The sequence below is a fragment of the Aythya marila genome, assembly GCF_965140915.1.
Source record: "Aythya marila genome assembly, chromosome: 3".
NCBI classification, from domain to species: Eukaryota; Metazoa; Chordata; class Aves; order Anseriformes; family Anatidae; genus Aythya; species Aythya marila.
In genome coordinates this window covers 59,906,732-59,923,468 of record NC_139044.1, presented here as the reverse complement: position 1 = coordinate 59,923,468, position 16,737 = coordinate 59,906,732, and the positions used below count along the sequence as shown (strand labels likewise).

At 36.1% G+C, this 16,737-nt stretch overlaps 1 protein-coding gene across 3 annotated transcripts in view; it reads right to left on the bottom strand.

The window, feature by feature from the left end:
• Positions 1-3,848: 3,848 nt before the first annotated feature.
• LOC309876400 (cytochrome b5 reductase 4-like) overlaps positions 3,849-16,737 on the bottom strand; it is a 34,481-nt gene continuing 21,592 nt past the window's right edge. For 2 of the 3 annotated variants that reach the window (XM_082756622.1, XM_082756623.1), the window contains 6 exons: positions 14,420-14,560; positions 14,133-14,285; positions 13,384-13,534; positions 6,655-6,741; positions 5,122-5,286; positions 3,849-4,602 (listed from right to left, as the gene is read on the bottom strand). In XM_082756622.1, coding sequence (XP_082612748.1) covers positions 4,548-4,602; positions 5,122-5,286; positions 6,655-6,741; positions 13,384-13,534; positions 14,133-14,285; positions 14,420-14,560 — 752 coding nt within the window. In that variant the 3' untranslated portion in view covers positions 3,849-4,547. The remainder of the gene's footprint in view (positions 4,603-5,121; positions 5,287-6,654; positions 6,742-13,383; positions 13,535-14,132; positions 14,286-14,419; positions 14,561-16,737) is intronic. The other variant, XR_014317166.1, reaches the window with a different exon arrangement.

The following is a 16,737-nucleotide window of genomic DNA, read 5'->3' as shown; positions in this document are numbered from 1 at the left end:
TTATAAACACTTCTCTCCTAATGAACATACAAACATTTCTTTTAGCAGCAGCACAGAAATAATCAACTATGCCACTTCATATTGGTTCTTCTGAGCCTGCTTTAATCAGCCCTAAAATATGGAAGTATTCCAGAACTAGAACTGATTTATACGCAAATCAGGTTTTCCTATAAAAACTAAACAACGGTCTTCCTCACATGTATTAAATGCAACAAAAATCAAGCAGTTCAGTTTAAAATACAACTGACAAACAAATTATTGTTACAGTTTGTCCTTTTCACTATCAAGAGTATACAGCAGCTAACTATAAAACACAAGTATTAATGAATTCAACTGTGTAATTGGAATTTCAATCAATATCTTCAACAACAAAATATGCTGTAAACTTCTTTCACACCTTCTTACACACCTTCTAGTGGGAGGTGTCCCTGCCCATTGCAGGGACACGTGCAGACACATAGTATGAAAAATACTATTGTATTTTTCATGTTTCATGTGCAGATGATCAAGTATTTTAAGTACAGTCTCTTGGCAGACTACTAATATATTACACTAGAGTATTTATTTCTTCAAGCTACTATTCTAATTAGGCAAAACATATTTACACCTGTAAATGCAACAAGAATTACATGAAGAGTCTAACCAAGAACGTGTTCCAAACAAAGAGGTGGGAGACTGCAGAGGTCTATTTTTCCCCGTAAAAGATTTTCCAGATGAGTTCCTTTTTTGAGACTGACCACATAGTGACTAAGTGTATGCCTTTTGATAAATGTTTCAAAGTTCCTCTTGGTAAACTAAAACAAGTTTGTTTCTTGGTGAACTACCAACCAGAGATGGCACTGAACAACATCAATTTCAGAGACTGTTTCTCTGACATTAACCAGGTCATTGATATAAAAACAGTATAGGAAAATACTTTTCTGATGTCACCCTCCATTTCTAGTCTTGTTTCCTAGGAAAATGTAGCTCTTCTCATCACTCTCTGTGAAGTACACAAGAGCCTCTTCCCATCCAGTAATTCTGAATCTGCAGGTCAGCTTCAACAGAAGCTGGGTAGTGTTATTTTGCTGAGCACAAACTTACTGTAAAAGTCAATTTAACTAACTGAAAGTTTGAAGTCTATTCTATGTCACAGCAAGTCATTTAAATCATGCTAAAGGACTGAAAATCCTATCAGTGTTGGACAAACAAAAAAAAATCCACCTTTCAGGAAATAAGCCTGTTGCAGTCCCAGAGATGTACAAATTCTTAAAATTATGCCATACGGTGATGATCTAGCTAAGGAAATATTAGTTACAAATACTGTGTGTATTTATTTTATATACTGTGATAATTTATTTTTGAACTTACAGAAAATATCGAAGTACTGATCTCTTCCTCTGTAACACTCAGCCACAGAATACAACCATCTGAAGTTGTGAGATGGTACTTCAGGCGCTTTTTGAGAACTAGATGCCACCATAACACAACTGTAGTGCAGATGTTTGAAAAGCAAACAAAAAAACAACACTTCAAACAGATGAGAATAAATCAAGTTACCCACAATAGCTCAGTGACAGTAACTTGCAACAATTAAAATGCCAAAGTATGAAACTTTGCATAAGAACACTAGTTTTGTACTACTTAAAGAAAGTAATTTGACAGGTCTATTCATTCAACACAAAAGAAAGCAGGAACACTCTCACTATTTGATGCTCAACATGTCACACCTCGCAGGATCATCAGCCTTTTTCTCTTCTGCAGTGGAATGCGATCCCCTTAGTGCATTTGTCCAAACAATAAAACCGATAACTTGATGTTTATTTATGATCTCACACAGGAACCTCCAGCCTCTCCCCTTCACTAGACCAGCTTTTGATATTCCATTCTTATCATGAACAGAAACACTTCTGAATTCAGAGCTTGACAGTGACTGCCAATGAATGAAGCATCGACTAACTACTGAAGGCAACTGTTCAAATGTTTTCCAAGGTAACAAGTTTGCATATTGAAACCTCCAAGGATGTCACAATATTTTTTGCTCCTCATTAGTAACAGCAGCCTCTGAATATTACTCAGCTTTGATTAATGATATTTCCAGGAAAAATACACTCTCAACAAGCCCTAGAATTAGACTCTTCTTTTTCATGTGGACAGAGGCAGCCCACGATCCAGGAAATTTACCCCAGCCCCATGATCCGAGAGAGCCACCACAGCAGAGTAATTCTGCACTCAACCCCTTGGTGGATATGCAAGAGTAGCTACCAATTTGGTTCCTTTCCCTGATTAATTATTACTGCAGCATTCAGATCCTATAAGCCAAGGGTAAATGCACGATAGCTCATTTCTTCGCATACAGCTGCTAAATGTGCGCAACAGCCCTCAGCAACAGGTTTTAAGCTTGCAAAGAAACCAGTTCTAGACAGTTTCCTAACACACACTGTACTAGGGCATAGTAACACTGGGACTTACATGTTCCCAAAGTCTCTTTAGAAGCTTCCATATTCTAGCATTGACCTCTTCAGAATCTACTTCCTCATCCTTTCTGACAGCAGTGAAGTCTCCAAGAGCACCATTTCCTTCAAGAGGCAACTGTAAACAGCAATTCCCACTGGTACACCAGACTGGAAACAAGCTTTCAGAAACCACATACGGTAACTGCAGACTTCACAAGCTTCTAGACCTGCTCTGAAGTAGTTCCACATCTATGAACACTAGATGGACTGCATGAAGCCTTTGGGAAGTCATAGCCTGTGTACAAATACAGGTCCTAAGTCAAAGGATAGAAATCACTGAAGCACCAAGTCACTACAGCTACTTATCCAAAATATTTTGCCCATTTGGATTAATGTGGATGCAGTCAGTGAGAGCAGAAAAGGCATCTTTTTGGCAAAGTAACCTGTTAAAACCAGAAAGCCCAACAGAGAGGGAATTAATGAAGTCCTTTTACACAGGTGACAGAAAAGCTTCCTTTAGCACAGCAATCCCATCAGCTCTTGAGTGATGGGAACATTAGAAATCCTCAGCATGCTATGGAAGATGTAATTTTTAGTCATTAACACCAAAACGTAACTTCTGAAGTCACCACAGTAATCTTGTATCTGTGACAGAAAAAAAAACACACACCTATACAATTCAATGTTATGAGCATTTTGTTTTTCCAACGTAGCACTGATGTTTCTGCTCAGAGGACAAGAAAACTGTTCAGAGCACTCGGGCTTTGTAATACAAATCTCCACAAATGCAAAACTATAGCTGAAAACTTTTAGATCCTTCTAGATGACAAAATAATGACGCTACTACTGACATAAGCTGAGACCTCTGGGCAATGACTGACAGTCATATCCTTTTCTAACTTCACGTCTAATACATGAGAGGGCACTAAAGAGATGATAGCTCAGTTTAGGATAGTCAGTCACTGTCAGACAGCAACTTAACCTTTCAAAAAGGCATTATTAAGATATTTTCCATGAAAGCCAATTTATATATCCCACAATCACAAGTCTGCCTTCTTAGGAATAAATACCCATTCAGCACATAAAAGGAGGATGCAAACAGAAATAATGAAAGAACGTGTATGGATATTACTGACACATCTAGAACGGTCGTAGCTGCTTTACTACTTTTTTTCTCTCCAAACTGTTATTTGACAGCAAATTACAGGCTCATGACATACTTTCAATAACGGTATTAGAATCTATGGGTTTCTTTCACTACAGTATGTTTAATAACACTGTAACCTGTAAAGTTATTTTTAGGTACTTCCATGGTCCTTACCATGGTGTCTGTAGGCCACAGGCTATCTTGCTTTTACCCTCAGAACAGCTCAGGGTAAGTGATGAATAATATCAATGTGGCCACATAAAAAACTTCATGGCAGACCAAGATTGTACTGCTGTAATAAGTTCTCGGTTGGTGTCCTAAGCTTCTGAAAATCCTTCTGTATCACATTATAAACTGAAAATAAAGAAAATTTAGAAAAATACATTTTGTAACATAATTTTTTTTTTATTAATATCTGAGATAATTTTTTTTTCTGTTTTAACCAAAGTTACTGTTGTTCTTTGTTTACAAAGCCAGAAAACATAATTGTATCACCTGCAAGTCAAATAGAGATTTCAGATGAAAATGAACATTTTTTAATAACTGGTTACCTGAGTTACAGTGCAATGTATAAATTTGGAAAGTATTGCTCTGCAGACTTTTTACAGTAAGAAATAATAAGCTTTTCAGGTCAAAAACCTAAATCAGTGCTTGCAATAGATTTAAGAATATTCACAGACAAACAACATGAAATACCTTACATAATGTATGCTATACACTTCTGTTTTCCTCTACAATAAATTAACATCCTGGATGACTAAAGTATTAGCAAAAATATTTACAAAGACAAGATAAAACACAGTATAAATTTTTTTTTCCGAAGATGTATTTCCTCCAAGAAACAGTTTGGTACCAAGAGTGAAATTTCAAGTCTTTACAAAATTGCTTCTCACTTATTTAAATTCATGAAGATAAATAAATAAAGATTGTATGGTACAAACAGCCACTGATATCCTCATATGGTTTTATGCAGTAAAAGCGTGCATCTCTTCTTGGGAGTATCCAAGATCCCTCAGACACCTGAAAGTCACAAAGTAAATTTGTAAGATCAGTATTTGGAACCCAAAACACACCACAGACACTGATGAAGTACTGCAGCTATCTAGCACTACCTTGTCTTTATTCAGACGTGCACAATCAAGTATCTCAGATTTCTCAAAAGAAAATGATTATTGGACAAATCCATCCTCCATTAAATCCACAAATTCTGCAGTAGCACTGCAGAAATGTAAGTGACATCAATTTGGTTCAATATTTCGAAACCGGTCAAGAAAAAGTTAAGAGCCCTTTATCCTTAAATATATGACATAATGAAAGCATTGGGTACAGATGTAACTAAATGCATTAACAAAAATCAAGAGAACTGCTTGTGATAGAACAGCAGCTTTGAATTTTAGTAACTCAATTTGTTAAGCTAAAACCTACACAGCAAAAGAGACATTTTTGAAAAACTTCCAAGTCAGAAACATTCTGGTTGTTTAGGTGATCGAATTAAAAAAAAAATTAATCGTTCTCTAATTCATCATCTAAAATACTCACTCTACTCCCTGTTCTGTAAAAGGTGTTGGGCCACAGATGCAGATAAGCACTTTGGAGTCTTTTCTGCTTCTTTTCACACACTCAGAGAGAAGGGATAAAGAAATCTTCCCCTGTTTACCACCCCAGTCCTTCGTTGGTTCTGAAAGAACAAATTGAACCTCAAACCTGGAAAGCAGAAGAGTATTTCAGAAACATTGCCTTTGATTAGAAATCTGCTATACAAGATATTAGAAAACATTGATGTTTTCTAGGTTTATTTTCTTGTTGTGCTCTACTCCCACTGTGCAGTATCAGTTCTCACACACATTTAGTTGTTCCTACCAATTAGGTCAATCAAATCACCTCCAATATTGGGTATTTAATTATTAAACGCAATCCTCCAAAAAATTCCAGTTGTGTATTCCACCTTAAAATAAAAAAATAGCTGGTATCACTCAAGATACTAAAGCACAGATTTTGTTTTTCCATTATTTACTTATACAAAGGTTGGTGTAGCTCAATACATCAACAGGGAGATAAGAATGCTTAGTCAAACTTGTGAAAATGTCAGCACAATTTCATTAATGAGAAAATACTCTAACTAGCTTCAAAAATCCACTAAGAGTAGTTATTGAGTGAAAAACAAGCACTTGTGTATGTAAGGCTCCTATTGAAAGGGAGAAAGGGATTTTGATGTAAATTTGCAGGGTCTAGACTATAAAGCTTTGAAGGTGCCAGACATCACTATGTTTGAAATAATACTGATTTTTCACATCAATGCTAGGAAGGAACAATGTAAACTTGTTTGTTCATACAATTTCAGCTAAGAATTAATCAAGCATGAACAAAACATACTTCTGTCACCTAATATCTAGGCATTGATAATTTAGCTAGTCATAAAAGCAAGGGTATTGAAATTAAAAAGCAACCTGAAAAAAAAAAACCTACATCTCCTGACAGAACTACGGTCTGGTAAATAAAGCTAACATTACGTATGCGCTAGTGCATTTTAACCCATAATTACTTTGTAACTTAGAAAAGTAACAGCAAGAAAAAATAAAGGTAGGGTCTAATCTGAATTTTGAATTTCTAGATAAGCATTTTTGCAACCAAGTGACACCAAAGACTTTTCAAGACTTCTCAGTAAATTCAAAATTCTCTTCCCAAGGTAGACGATCCATGTCTACTGTTTCCATCCTCCTCTTTGCATATCTCTATTTTCTATCACTAAGGCTAATTTTCTTCACCTTCTAAATGCTTCTCAGCTAATCTTAGCAATCATCTCATCTAACACTCCATCTTCAATAAACATCTATTAAACACTGTCATCAAACAAACTCTTTGCTTACCAGAATGATGACATACCCTGCTTATATCTGTGGCATATATAATCAAATCTCCTTCCAATCCATACGTCTCATTAAATTCTAGCTGAAAGTTTCCAGAAGCAGGATCTATCCTTGTGCCAGAGCTGTACAGTTACTACATGCCTCAAGGTTTGTTCTCCTGAACATTGGGATGATACAAGTTGTTCTGCACAAGGATTGTAAATACCTTTTATCTTTAAGAGCTAATTCCTCCAGTTGGTTTCTCCAAAGTATGTCATCTTCCTTTTTGTTGAAGAAGATCAACTTGACTGTCCTTAAAAAGAAATAAATAAAAATTTAATTGTAGGTTGTTTCTGCATTTGAAACACACGTTAAAGAATCAGAAGTTACGGGATTATACAGAAGACTTTTACAACGACGACTATGTAACTATTCAATTCTCAATTTTTTTTGCTTCTAACCCACTATAAATTTCTTGTTGTACATGAAAGCTGTTGAACTTGTGACCTCTCTTCTAAATGCCACAACCCTGTCTGTGATTGCAACCTCTACTTCAGGAACTACTGCTCTAAGAAAAATAAAATCTCTTAAAGTTACTAAGGCCTGACTGAGAATACAATATATTTATTTGTCAAGTTTTATGTAATGGTTTCTTGATATTGCCTGAGCACTACAACTGCAATTAACAGCTGGTTTATGAACTCTGTACACGCTTTTTATATTATGTACCCCAGCTTATGGAGAAGTGGCATGTCAAGAAGCTTATGTCAATATTAAATTCCTAAAGACAGTATTAAGCATATAGAAGTAGTAAGAGAAACCTAGCTTACCAATTTGAAGAGAAAACTGCAGTTCTGTACCAGATTATCTTATTCAGATGTTATTTGCCAATTTATAAAACCTATTTTCATTGAAATCTACTGTTTATAAGCCTTATATTTGCCAAGTAGTTAATTTTGCTATTAATAAGTAGTTAATTTTGCTATTAAGGTGAGTGCTATTATCTTTTCAGATTTTTATGCTACCATGAAGGTAAAATGCAAAGAGACAAACTATACAAAGTATAATTTACACCACTTGATAAAGCTACATAAACCTAATTTCTCCTTTTTTGCTAATGCCAGACTAATGCCCAGCATACAACTGATACAATACAGATGATCTGCTGTTGAATGCAAGGAGTTCCCGAACTGTATCCCACAGGGCTTTAAGTTACTGTTGTTTCTTCTGCTGGGGCACAGCTCTGAGTAGAGTGCCTTTTGCTGTGGTTGCAGAAGCAGTAAATTCAGCATTGTACTTGCAGGAATCAAGAGCACTAAGATCCCAAGTGCAGAAATGCATGCAGAACCACAGGGGTATCTGTCGGGGACACCACTGAGGCTCAGCTAAGCCTGTTGGCCCTTCTCACCACACAGCCCTTACTTACGAGTACAACATTCTTTTTCAGCTGCCAAAAAATAAAATATTGAGGTATTACAGTAGCACATAATACACAGTATCAACTGTGTTATCGAGAGAAGTTTCCCATACAATACAACTCTAAATAATTTACAATACACAAGCTTTGGAAAACTTCCCTGGTATAGAACAGATCATCCCCAAATCAGCCATACTGCATCTTTAAATACTACAATCACTTATTCAGAATCTAGCCTGTGCCAAAAATCCAACTTCCTTACATGCTTCCCAGGGCCCACTGCCCTGAAAACACAGATAATAAAGCTCACTTCAAGAATGTAATGCTGTCAAAGCTGGCATGGTGCACTACAGCATCAAGTACTACTCAGGTGGGGAAAAGAGTCACCAAAAACAAGCATGGAAAGACGTGAAATTTAGTCCTTGAGCATTAAGGTAGAGGTTGGGTTATTTGAGGAATAATGCCTTGGGACACCCCTACTGAAACTCCCCATTCATTGTATATACATTTATTTGGTGCAGTACTGCTCAGTAAGCATTATAAAGAGAACCCAAAGACATGGAATGAACTAATCATAATTTTGCTACAAAAGAGAGAAAAAACAGCTAAAAGGAACATGTGAAGATTCAGATACAATACCCACCATTACAGAAGAGCTATCTGAGATAATGATGACAGAACTTTGGATTTAAAAAAAAAAAGAAAAGAGGAACTTTCAGTCTTTTGAAAGTAGATGGGAAGAATCTAACATACTGCCAACTTCAAGGGATGCAGATTTCAATAAACTTAAAAAAAAAAAAAAAAAAGGTATGTAATGTCTTACAGAAAGTTATGTAGGAAGAGGAGTAAAAATGATCCATCCATGATTTTAACACAGAGGAAGAAGAGAAGGTAAAAAAAAAAAAAAGCTAAAAAATCAAAAGCTATAAAACAACAACAACAAAAAAGAAGGCTGTTCAAAGTTAAACGTTGTATTTATAAGGAATATAAAAACAGTGTGGTAATTTAGGAATGAAAAACTGGAGACAAAACTAGATACAAATATCGAAGAGAATTAAGAACGGCCTACTAGCATTCTGCATGTAGTTGAGAAGAGCATTAGCCCTCTAACTAGTGTTTAGTGCCTCTGTGCTTCAGCCTTTTTTAAGAAACATATATCCACTTGATTGTGGTAATACACCACAAGTAAAAAGGAGCAAAAGTGTCACCTTAAATAGGAAAAGAAGCTGCATAGATACTCGTTAAAATGAATACTTCAGCCAAATACAATTTGACCTTTAAGAGAAAAAAACAAGATGAATAAAGATCATTATGGCTTCATACACAAAAAGATATTGCAGTCAGGAAAATAATAAATTGCTTTCCATATTTACCGTAGACAATAACAGACTTAAAAAATTATAGGGAGACGTAGGCTAGGCAGTAAGAACGGAAATCCAATGATGCAAGATAGTAATGTCATTAAAAAACGCTTCTTAGGGAAGCTGTAGGTTCTCCAACATTAGCAGCACTACCTCAGAGGTCCTGTTACCACTGGCCTAGAACTAGACAGAAACTGCTTCTGCAGCTGAGGTGACCATTAAGTCATTATTCAGATCCTTCCTCACCTTTCTTTCTGTAATTTGTGTTCCAGCATATGCAATCCAAAGCTATGGCAATTGTTACTTTTTACAGTAAGACAATTTTTGATGAAAATTACATTTACATTGTTTATATATGTTTAATATACATTTACATTGTTTATAACGCCTAACAAGCCTCCAAGGTGAAAAGAAAAAAAAAAACATTTACTTTGACTAGTAAGAAAGTAGTAAGAAAACATGCTGCTGCAGCCTGAACTAACTGCTAGTACTGAGTTCCCAAGAAATCATGCTGAAGAGAGTTAAAATAAGCACTTCTGGTCATCCTTCAATGACAGAGTAGATATGAGCACTGTCTGTGCTGTAGAAGTCTTTCACACACATTACCTACCGTGTTTATTCTGGTGATGGACAAAATGTCAAGATTTGCATCTTCTGCTACTGGTTTTTCTGTCCTTGGTTTTACTTTCATGTTATATTTACCTCACATGCTAGTTTTCCACTCAAGAAGGTAAAAAAAAAAAAAATTTAAAAAATCTGAATTCACTCTGTAGTATTTCCCAAGCATTTTGTCAGATGATAAATTTATTTCACAAAGCCAGGCAGCCCTGTATCGTTTGCTACTGACAATAAACGATGCTTTGGAAGAGCCTTGTAGGCAAACAGCACATACTCTCTGTCCTCACAAAAGAGGATTACGTGTAATTACTGGACAATAGCAATACAAGAATAAAGTATGCTTTTAGATTCTTTTCTACAAACAGATTATTGCAGTCCACGTAATCCTTTTTAGTTTTACTAAGAAGACTGGCCTCCAATTTAAACCCTTTATACTCTTTCAAAATGTGCTTCATGAAGACATAATGAGCCAAAACATCCTCTGTTTATATTGAATAAAACCCTGTATTACAAATTAATACCTATTATGAGAGTCTGAATTCAAAGACACAGAAAACAGTAGCAAGTCTCTAAAACTGTCCCCTGCAACAGCTTTAAAGAAAATTAAAGGTCAGGCATATTTTCCATTTCTGTAATCTCCCAAACTACAACAGTTCACATTGACAAAAATGTAATCTGTTAAGAAAATCTGCAAAGCATGATGCTGGAGGTAAAGCATTGCTAAAAGCAATGCAAACAGAGCTCATCTCTTTCAAAACATGCCCCTATGAGTAATTCTTTGCATTTCCTTTTAAAGCTGAGCTATGGCACACTGTCCTCAGTTAGGACTTTTTACACTCACTATCACATTTCAGTTTACATTACAGTTTAAAGAAAGACACACGTGGCAAAGCATTCTTTTAGAACTCATGTTGCTCAAGTTTTTTAGAGAGCAAAAAAAAAACCTGCTTGTGTTGAGAGACCACACCCAACACAAGCAACAATCTCTTGTATACCCTGCATTTATTCACACAAGAGAATTGCTTGTGGGTCTGCTTGAACATAATCAAAATCCAAATTCAAGATGCCAGCATGGTCATATCTCAAAAAACTAAACTATGCTAACTGATCTAAATCTGAGTATTTTTAATTTAGGCTCCTAGTTTTCCCAGCTTATTTTTATCTTAACACATTTTTCTCCTCTCAAGAAAAAACATTGTCCTAATAGGTGCTGCAGAAATGGTTGAACTCCAATAGAGAGTGCTAGTGTCTGTCTCACATCAAACCATAGCACAGTTTGTTATTTACTGAAAATGGGACTGAGAACTGTACCTAAGGATTTGAAAAGCTGAGGAAATCTCAAAATTACCAGAAAACAAAATGCCATCACTACTCAAAATTTCATCCATTACCTAGATGTATGTCTACAGTGAAAGTTCAAGCCAAATGGAGTTTCCTGCTGAAAACAGGAGGAAGTGTTTACAGTTACATACAGTTACATGTTTTTGTAAAACATAATCAAGTGGCATGTAGAAACTAAATGGCAAAAGAAAGGGTGAGAAAACTTGAGCAGAGATACTATTAAAAGAAGAGGTGGCCTGCCTCAGTTTCTCTGTGGTTACATAGTAAAGATACTTAACAATACTGGACTACCACTTCATGTACAACTTGGTCTTTTTTAGAAGTTAGTAACTAACACAAAACCTCTGTGTAGTTTGAAAGTATAGAAGACTTATCCAGCAGCCTGGTTCCAAAGGGATTCCTGCCCACAGAGGGACACTTTTCAACTAATTGCTCCAAGTCTTGAAAACTCTAGCAATCCCCAAGTGGGTAAGAGACACTGATAGGTAAAACAAAGGAGGAAGAACACAAAACTGTTACTAAATATGGAAGGATCAGCATGCTGATCTTGTGTGAGAGGTTAAAAATGCAGAAGGGTTTCCAAAGCTGCAATTCAGAAAAGGCTGGTAATTTTTGAGTGAAGCACTGGGTCCATTTGTTCACCACAACGGAGCCCGGAGGAATATTAGAAACGATGCAACCAAGTCTTGTGTTAACTGACCAGGTGGATGCTCAGTTGCATGTATTATTGCTCCAGTTTTGCAACCTTCTTATGACAACGTTTCTTATTTCAAAGATTTCTGTGACCACTTGTCCCAGGCTTCAAACACAAGAGCAGTTCAGATCTCTCCAGCTGTTCGCTGGATTTGCTTTACTGTATCTCTGGACTTCCTCAGAGTCATCTCTTGAAGCCAATGGACTTAAGTCACAGGCCAATGAGGACTTCAGGCACAGAAAGGGATCTGTGTCTCAACTCATGCTTCAGTTAATGAAGTAGATAGTAAATTTATGCTCCGGTGTCCTTTTTTGGTTTGAGCACAAAGGATGAGAAGCAGAAATTTCCAGAGTGGCATTATACAGGAGACAGACAAGCAAAAGAAATAGAGCCAGCTAGCAGTTGCTCTCCAAGTTTGAAGCCTCAGCAATGGTAGGTTTAATAGTTACTCTCCTGGCTCCCAAAGAAAACAAAGTGTGACAAACAAAGAAAACAATCAAATACATGCGTGAATGAAAACAGATGGAGCGATACCTGAAGAAAGATACATATGGAAGACTTTAAAGGGCCAGGTTTCCAAAGCAACAAAACCATATATCAAAAAGAAACAATTTTGAGAACTGATATCAAAAAGGGAACAACTACGACTAAACAAAATAAAAAGTTTGACTGATGCAGTGAAATTGTAGCAGGATTTGCCTAAACCAATGAAAGGAATGATATTGTAGAAATGTACTTTTGACAACACACACTTGAAGAAGGCATGAGTATGTTCTCTCCACATACGGCAAAGACTAGGATTTGCCAGGCAAGACCACACAGAAGTGTACGTTCAGCATACACATGGACAACTGTGTCAAGAAGAAGTACTAGTTCTGGGGTTCTGAAGGACTTAAGTGGCCAAAAGAACAAGTTCACTTCAGCAAGAAGTATTGTTTCCTTTTGGAGATTTTATGAGCAGCATACAGAACAGATCTCCAATACTCATGTTTTTCTGCATCTGAATAAGCTCAATCCCATGCTTTCATAAATTGCACTTTGGTGAAAACTGGAACTATTCCAGTAAAAATACGTTACTATTGCTTACCAGGTGAAAACAATATAAATGTATGAAAGGTATTCTGAAAGGTTAAACAGAAGCCATAACTAAACAACCATAAATCTTCTCAATCAGAAAACAATACCTACATCGCAACTTTCAACATCAGAAAGCACTCAAATGTAAAACTAGTTTTAAAAAAGAAATCAGATTTTCTACTTGATGAACTCCTTTATATTATAACTAAAATCCAAAATGCAAATCAACCCCTTTTGTTGACAGTAGCCAATAACCAAACGTGCTAGTTCCCAAAGACTCTGACAGAGCATTCCCTAAAGCATTCCAGCTTTTGGCATAAAAAAGAAAAATACTTTCATGCTTTTTTTTTTTTGTTTTATTAATACTGAAGTTTGCCTCTCACATTTCATCTCATTCTTCTTATAAATTACAGTAGCCTGGTGCTAAATCATAAGATATGTACATACCGGAGACAACTAACTTCAGTCAGAGCAAAATTCAGCAGTTTAACCATTGGTGTGAAGCCTGTGCCTGCTGCCAGCAAAAAGAGGTCTTCTGAAGTTTGAACTTGTGACTTCTTGAAGTTACCTTCAGGACTGCTGACAGAAATGTAGTCCCCTATATAGTCAAAAGAGAATGGTAAATCTTAATGAGATGAACAAACTAACTAGCATTCTGATTTTTAAAAGATCCCTTTATATTCCATTGTTTTAGCATTAGGGTTCTTTACAGAAAGCTATCATACATATCAAATATGGATCACTTTTGTTAAAGGAACAGATGTTCAATTAAGATGTCTTGTTTTGATAGATTTTACATTATACGAGTACATAAACATTTGTGAAGTCATTGTTAAAAATCTTCCTTATATCTGAAACAAAAAAGGAAGCATGTCTGAAGTCTAAAAAAAACAGAACTAGTTTCTTTAATTAAAAATACGATGAGATTTTCTAAGAGTATAACTACTCAAATACAAAATGAACATATTTAGAAGATCAGTCCAGAGAATGTTATGTAATGGACGGTTCCTAGTTACACTGAGGATAAGCCTGTACATTTGGGGCATGGAGAATAGGTCTTAAAAAGAGTTATTAAGCATGCCCCAGTTTAATAGCAGGTAAGCAGTAAGAACATCACAATACCCAGACAGTGAATCTGAAAAGATAAAATTATTGCTGCAAAACCAAGAACAAATCCCCCCAAACTATACACTCACCAATTTGTAGATGGTCAAGTGCCTGTGTGAACAGTCCACAGGAATAAATTTTGATCATTAAATATATATGTGCACCATCATGGCAAGATGGTTGTTTGAAATCCAGCGTTAAAGAAGGCAATATAGGCGTGTACGGTTTCACTACTTCTGTCCCTAAACAAAAGACAAAAATGTAACTGAAGAATATGAAAAGTAGTCTATATCCAGCAAATTTAATGCAAACTATATAGGCTCAAAATAGAAATTTAAGTTAATATATCCATGGTCACGTTCTGAATTTTTCTTACCTGCAATGACTTGTTTGAGGTAAACATGTTGTCCAGTGGGAACTTGTAGATGGGTGCTCTTAGGCAACATTAAGCAGAAGAGCTTGGTGTCGTGGGTAACTTCTGTCTTAGAAACCAGCTTGCATTTCCTGTAGAACAGTCCTAAAAATAAGGTTTTACTTGTTACTTAAGCCTCAGCCTGTGTCTTTCTATTCTCACACATATTTTAATGAGAGAAAAAGCCATGTATTTCACTATATACTGTTCTAAAAAGACTACAGATGCTTCTTGTATCATTACTTTTTCTAAATAACTTTTCTAATTTTAGGCTCAGGAATCACCTGTAGGTGCCTCATGTTAGGCACTTTACAGACCGAATCTGCACGTAACTAGTTAGCATTGGCTAAGAAGTAGAAAAAAACACCAAATACTAGCAGAAAGCAGAACCACTTGTACCACGTTGTATCTACGCTTAATTCACAGTAGGACTTCAGCATGAAGTCATATGCAGATTAAAAACAGCTTGGGTGATGCAAATGAGAAGAAAGTGAGGCACAGCACCACTGTCTTCACTAGCAGACTACCTAAACCCACCCAACACCCTGGGTATTTATTCCGCTGACTACCCCGCACTGTTGCGGTTTCACTTCTGTTAACACTGCCAGTATTTCTGACATGGCTACCAATAGGGAAGTATCTTCACAGTTCCTGCAGAAAGATGGTATATATTGACCAAAGAGTATCTTTCAGAATGGTTTCATCAGCTACTACCCTAGCTTGGTCTGCTTACAATAACCGTATCGTTAGTGCCACAGAACACCTTGTCAATTCAGAACACACACAGAAATTTCTACCATGCTGCTCAAAATGCAAAACAGGTTACAGCAGAAACTTAATTACTGATGAGAGTTTAAAAATTCAAGTGTCCACATTCAAGTGGAGCCTCTTCACCTTTAGATACACAAGTCTAACAGCCTAGCAGCATTTATTAGCTAAGAGCTTTGCACAGTTTTTAGGTACACAATACCAATGCTTAAATGCTTACACTTGACATAAGATAAAACTAACATACGTGCCTATATAGGCAAAGCACACTTCAGCATCACCAATATTTTGGACAGGATTTGTTGCCTTTTAGCTAAGCAGAAATGATGAACTCCAGTTATATGTTCATATGCTGACTTAAACCAATTACAAGGTCATATGTAAAGGACAAACTTCTGTCGACACAGCTGTTTGTGAAGGCAAACACAGCAAGATATTTCTTAACTGCAATACTCAGTTAGCAATACTCATCATCTTTCATCTAACATCCTACAAACTTGCTTATTTTCAATGAGCAAACCTTTCAGATGTACCAAAAGAATTGCCCTGAAAAATGAAAGGCAGTAATACAATTTTATACTAATCTTGATGTATAGCAAAACAGCAGCAGCTCTCCAGGTATAAAAGAAATTTTATAAATGTTTGTTGTAATTTGTTCTTCTATCATTCTTTTGAAAAACTATATACTAAGATTGCTAAGTATATATTTTGTATATTATATTTGTATACCGTGTCTTTTACAGTACACAAATAACATACAGTGGAGCACACTTTAGCATAATGTAAGCTCAGATTGCTGTCAAATCTTCAGACTTATGAATTATCTGAAAGGATATGGGTGGTTGGCAGCATATCCCACAGTATGCATCAGCTAGTATTGTTCCAGATATTTGTAAGGAGAGGGAGAGATAAAGAGAGAGGTTAAAAAACTGATTCATCAACTGATTCACCATTTCTTGACCTTTCTGATCTGACGGATTCCAACTATTTCTATATGTAACAAACTAACCTTTACCTCCCCATTTCTAATTTTCCATACAGAACTTCTGTCCTAAGTCACTTGATCTGACTTCTGAAAATTCTGACCTTTCTAGGACTGAGTAAACTCCTTGTTTAGGTTGTGTTCTTTACTGTATTAAAACAAATTTTATTGGGACCACTAATTTTGACTCACAAGCAAAAACACTTGGCAATGTGGAAAAGCCTTTCACAACACCAGCATCTGATAGCAAGCTGGAGAACAGTTGCTTTTAGCTACACATGAAGCCAAGTTTACTGGCAGATGGGATTTTTTACCTAGGATTTGCTATTACACATAAGGAAAAGGCACTGCTCTCACAATTTTGTAGCATGATGCAAGTGCATAGCAGCAACTTCTGGTTTTCAAAGTAGGATGTTAGACTTCATCAGGCTTTTCAGGATTGTGCAGACATTGAGTGTCAATGTCACAGCACCAGATCTTCTCTAATTATATCTTTTGCTTAATCATACTACTTACTGACAGTGTTAAACTT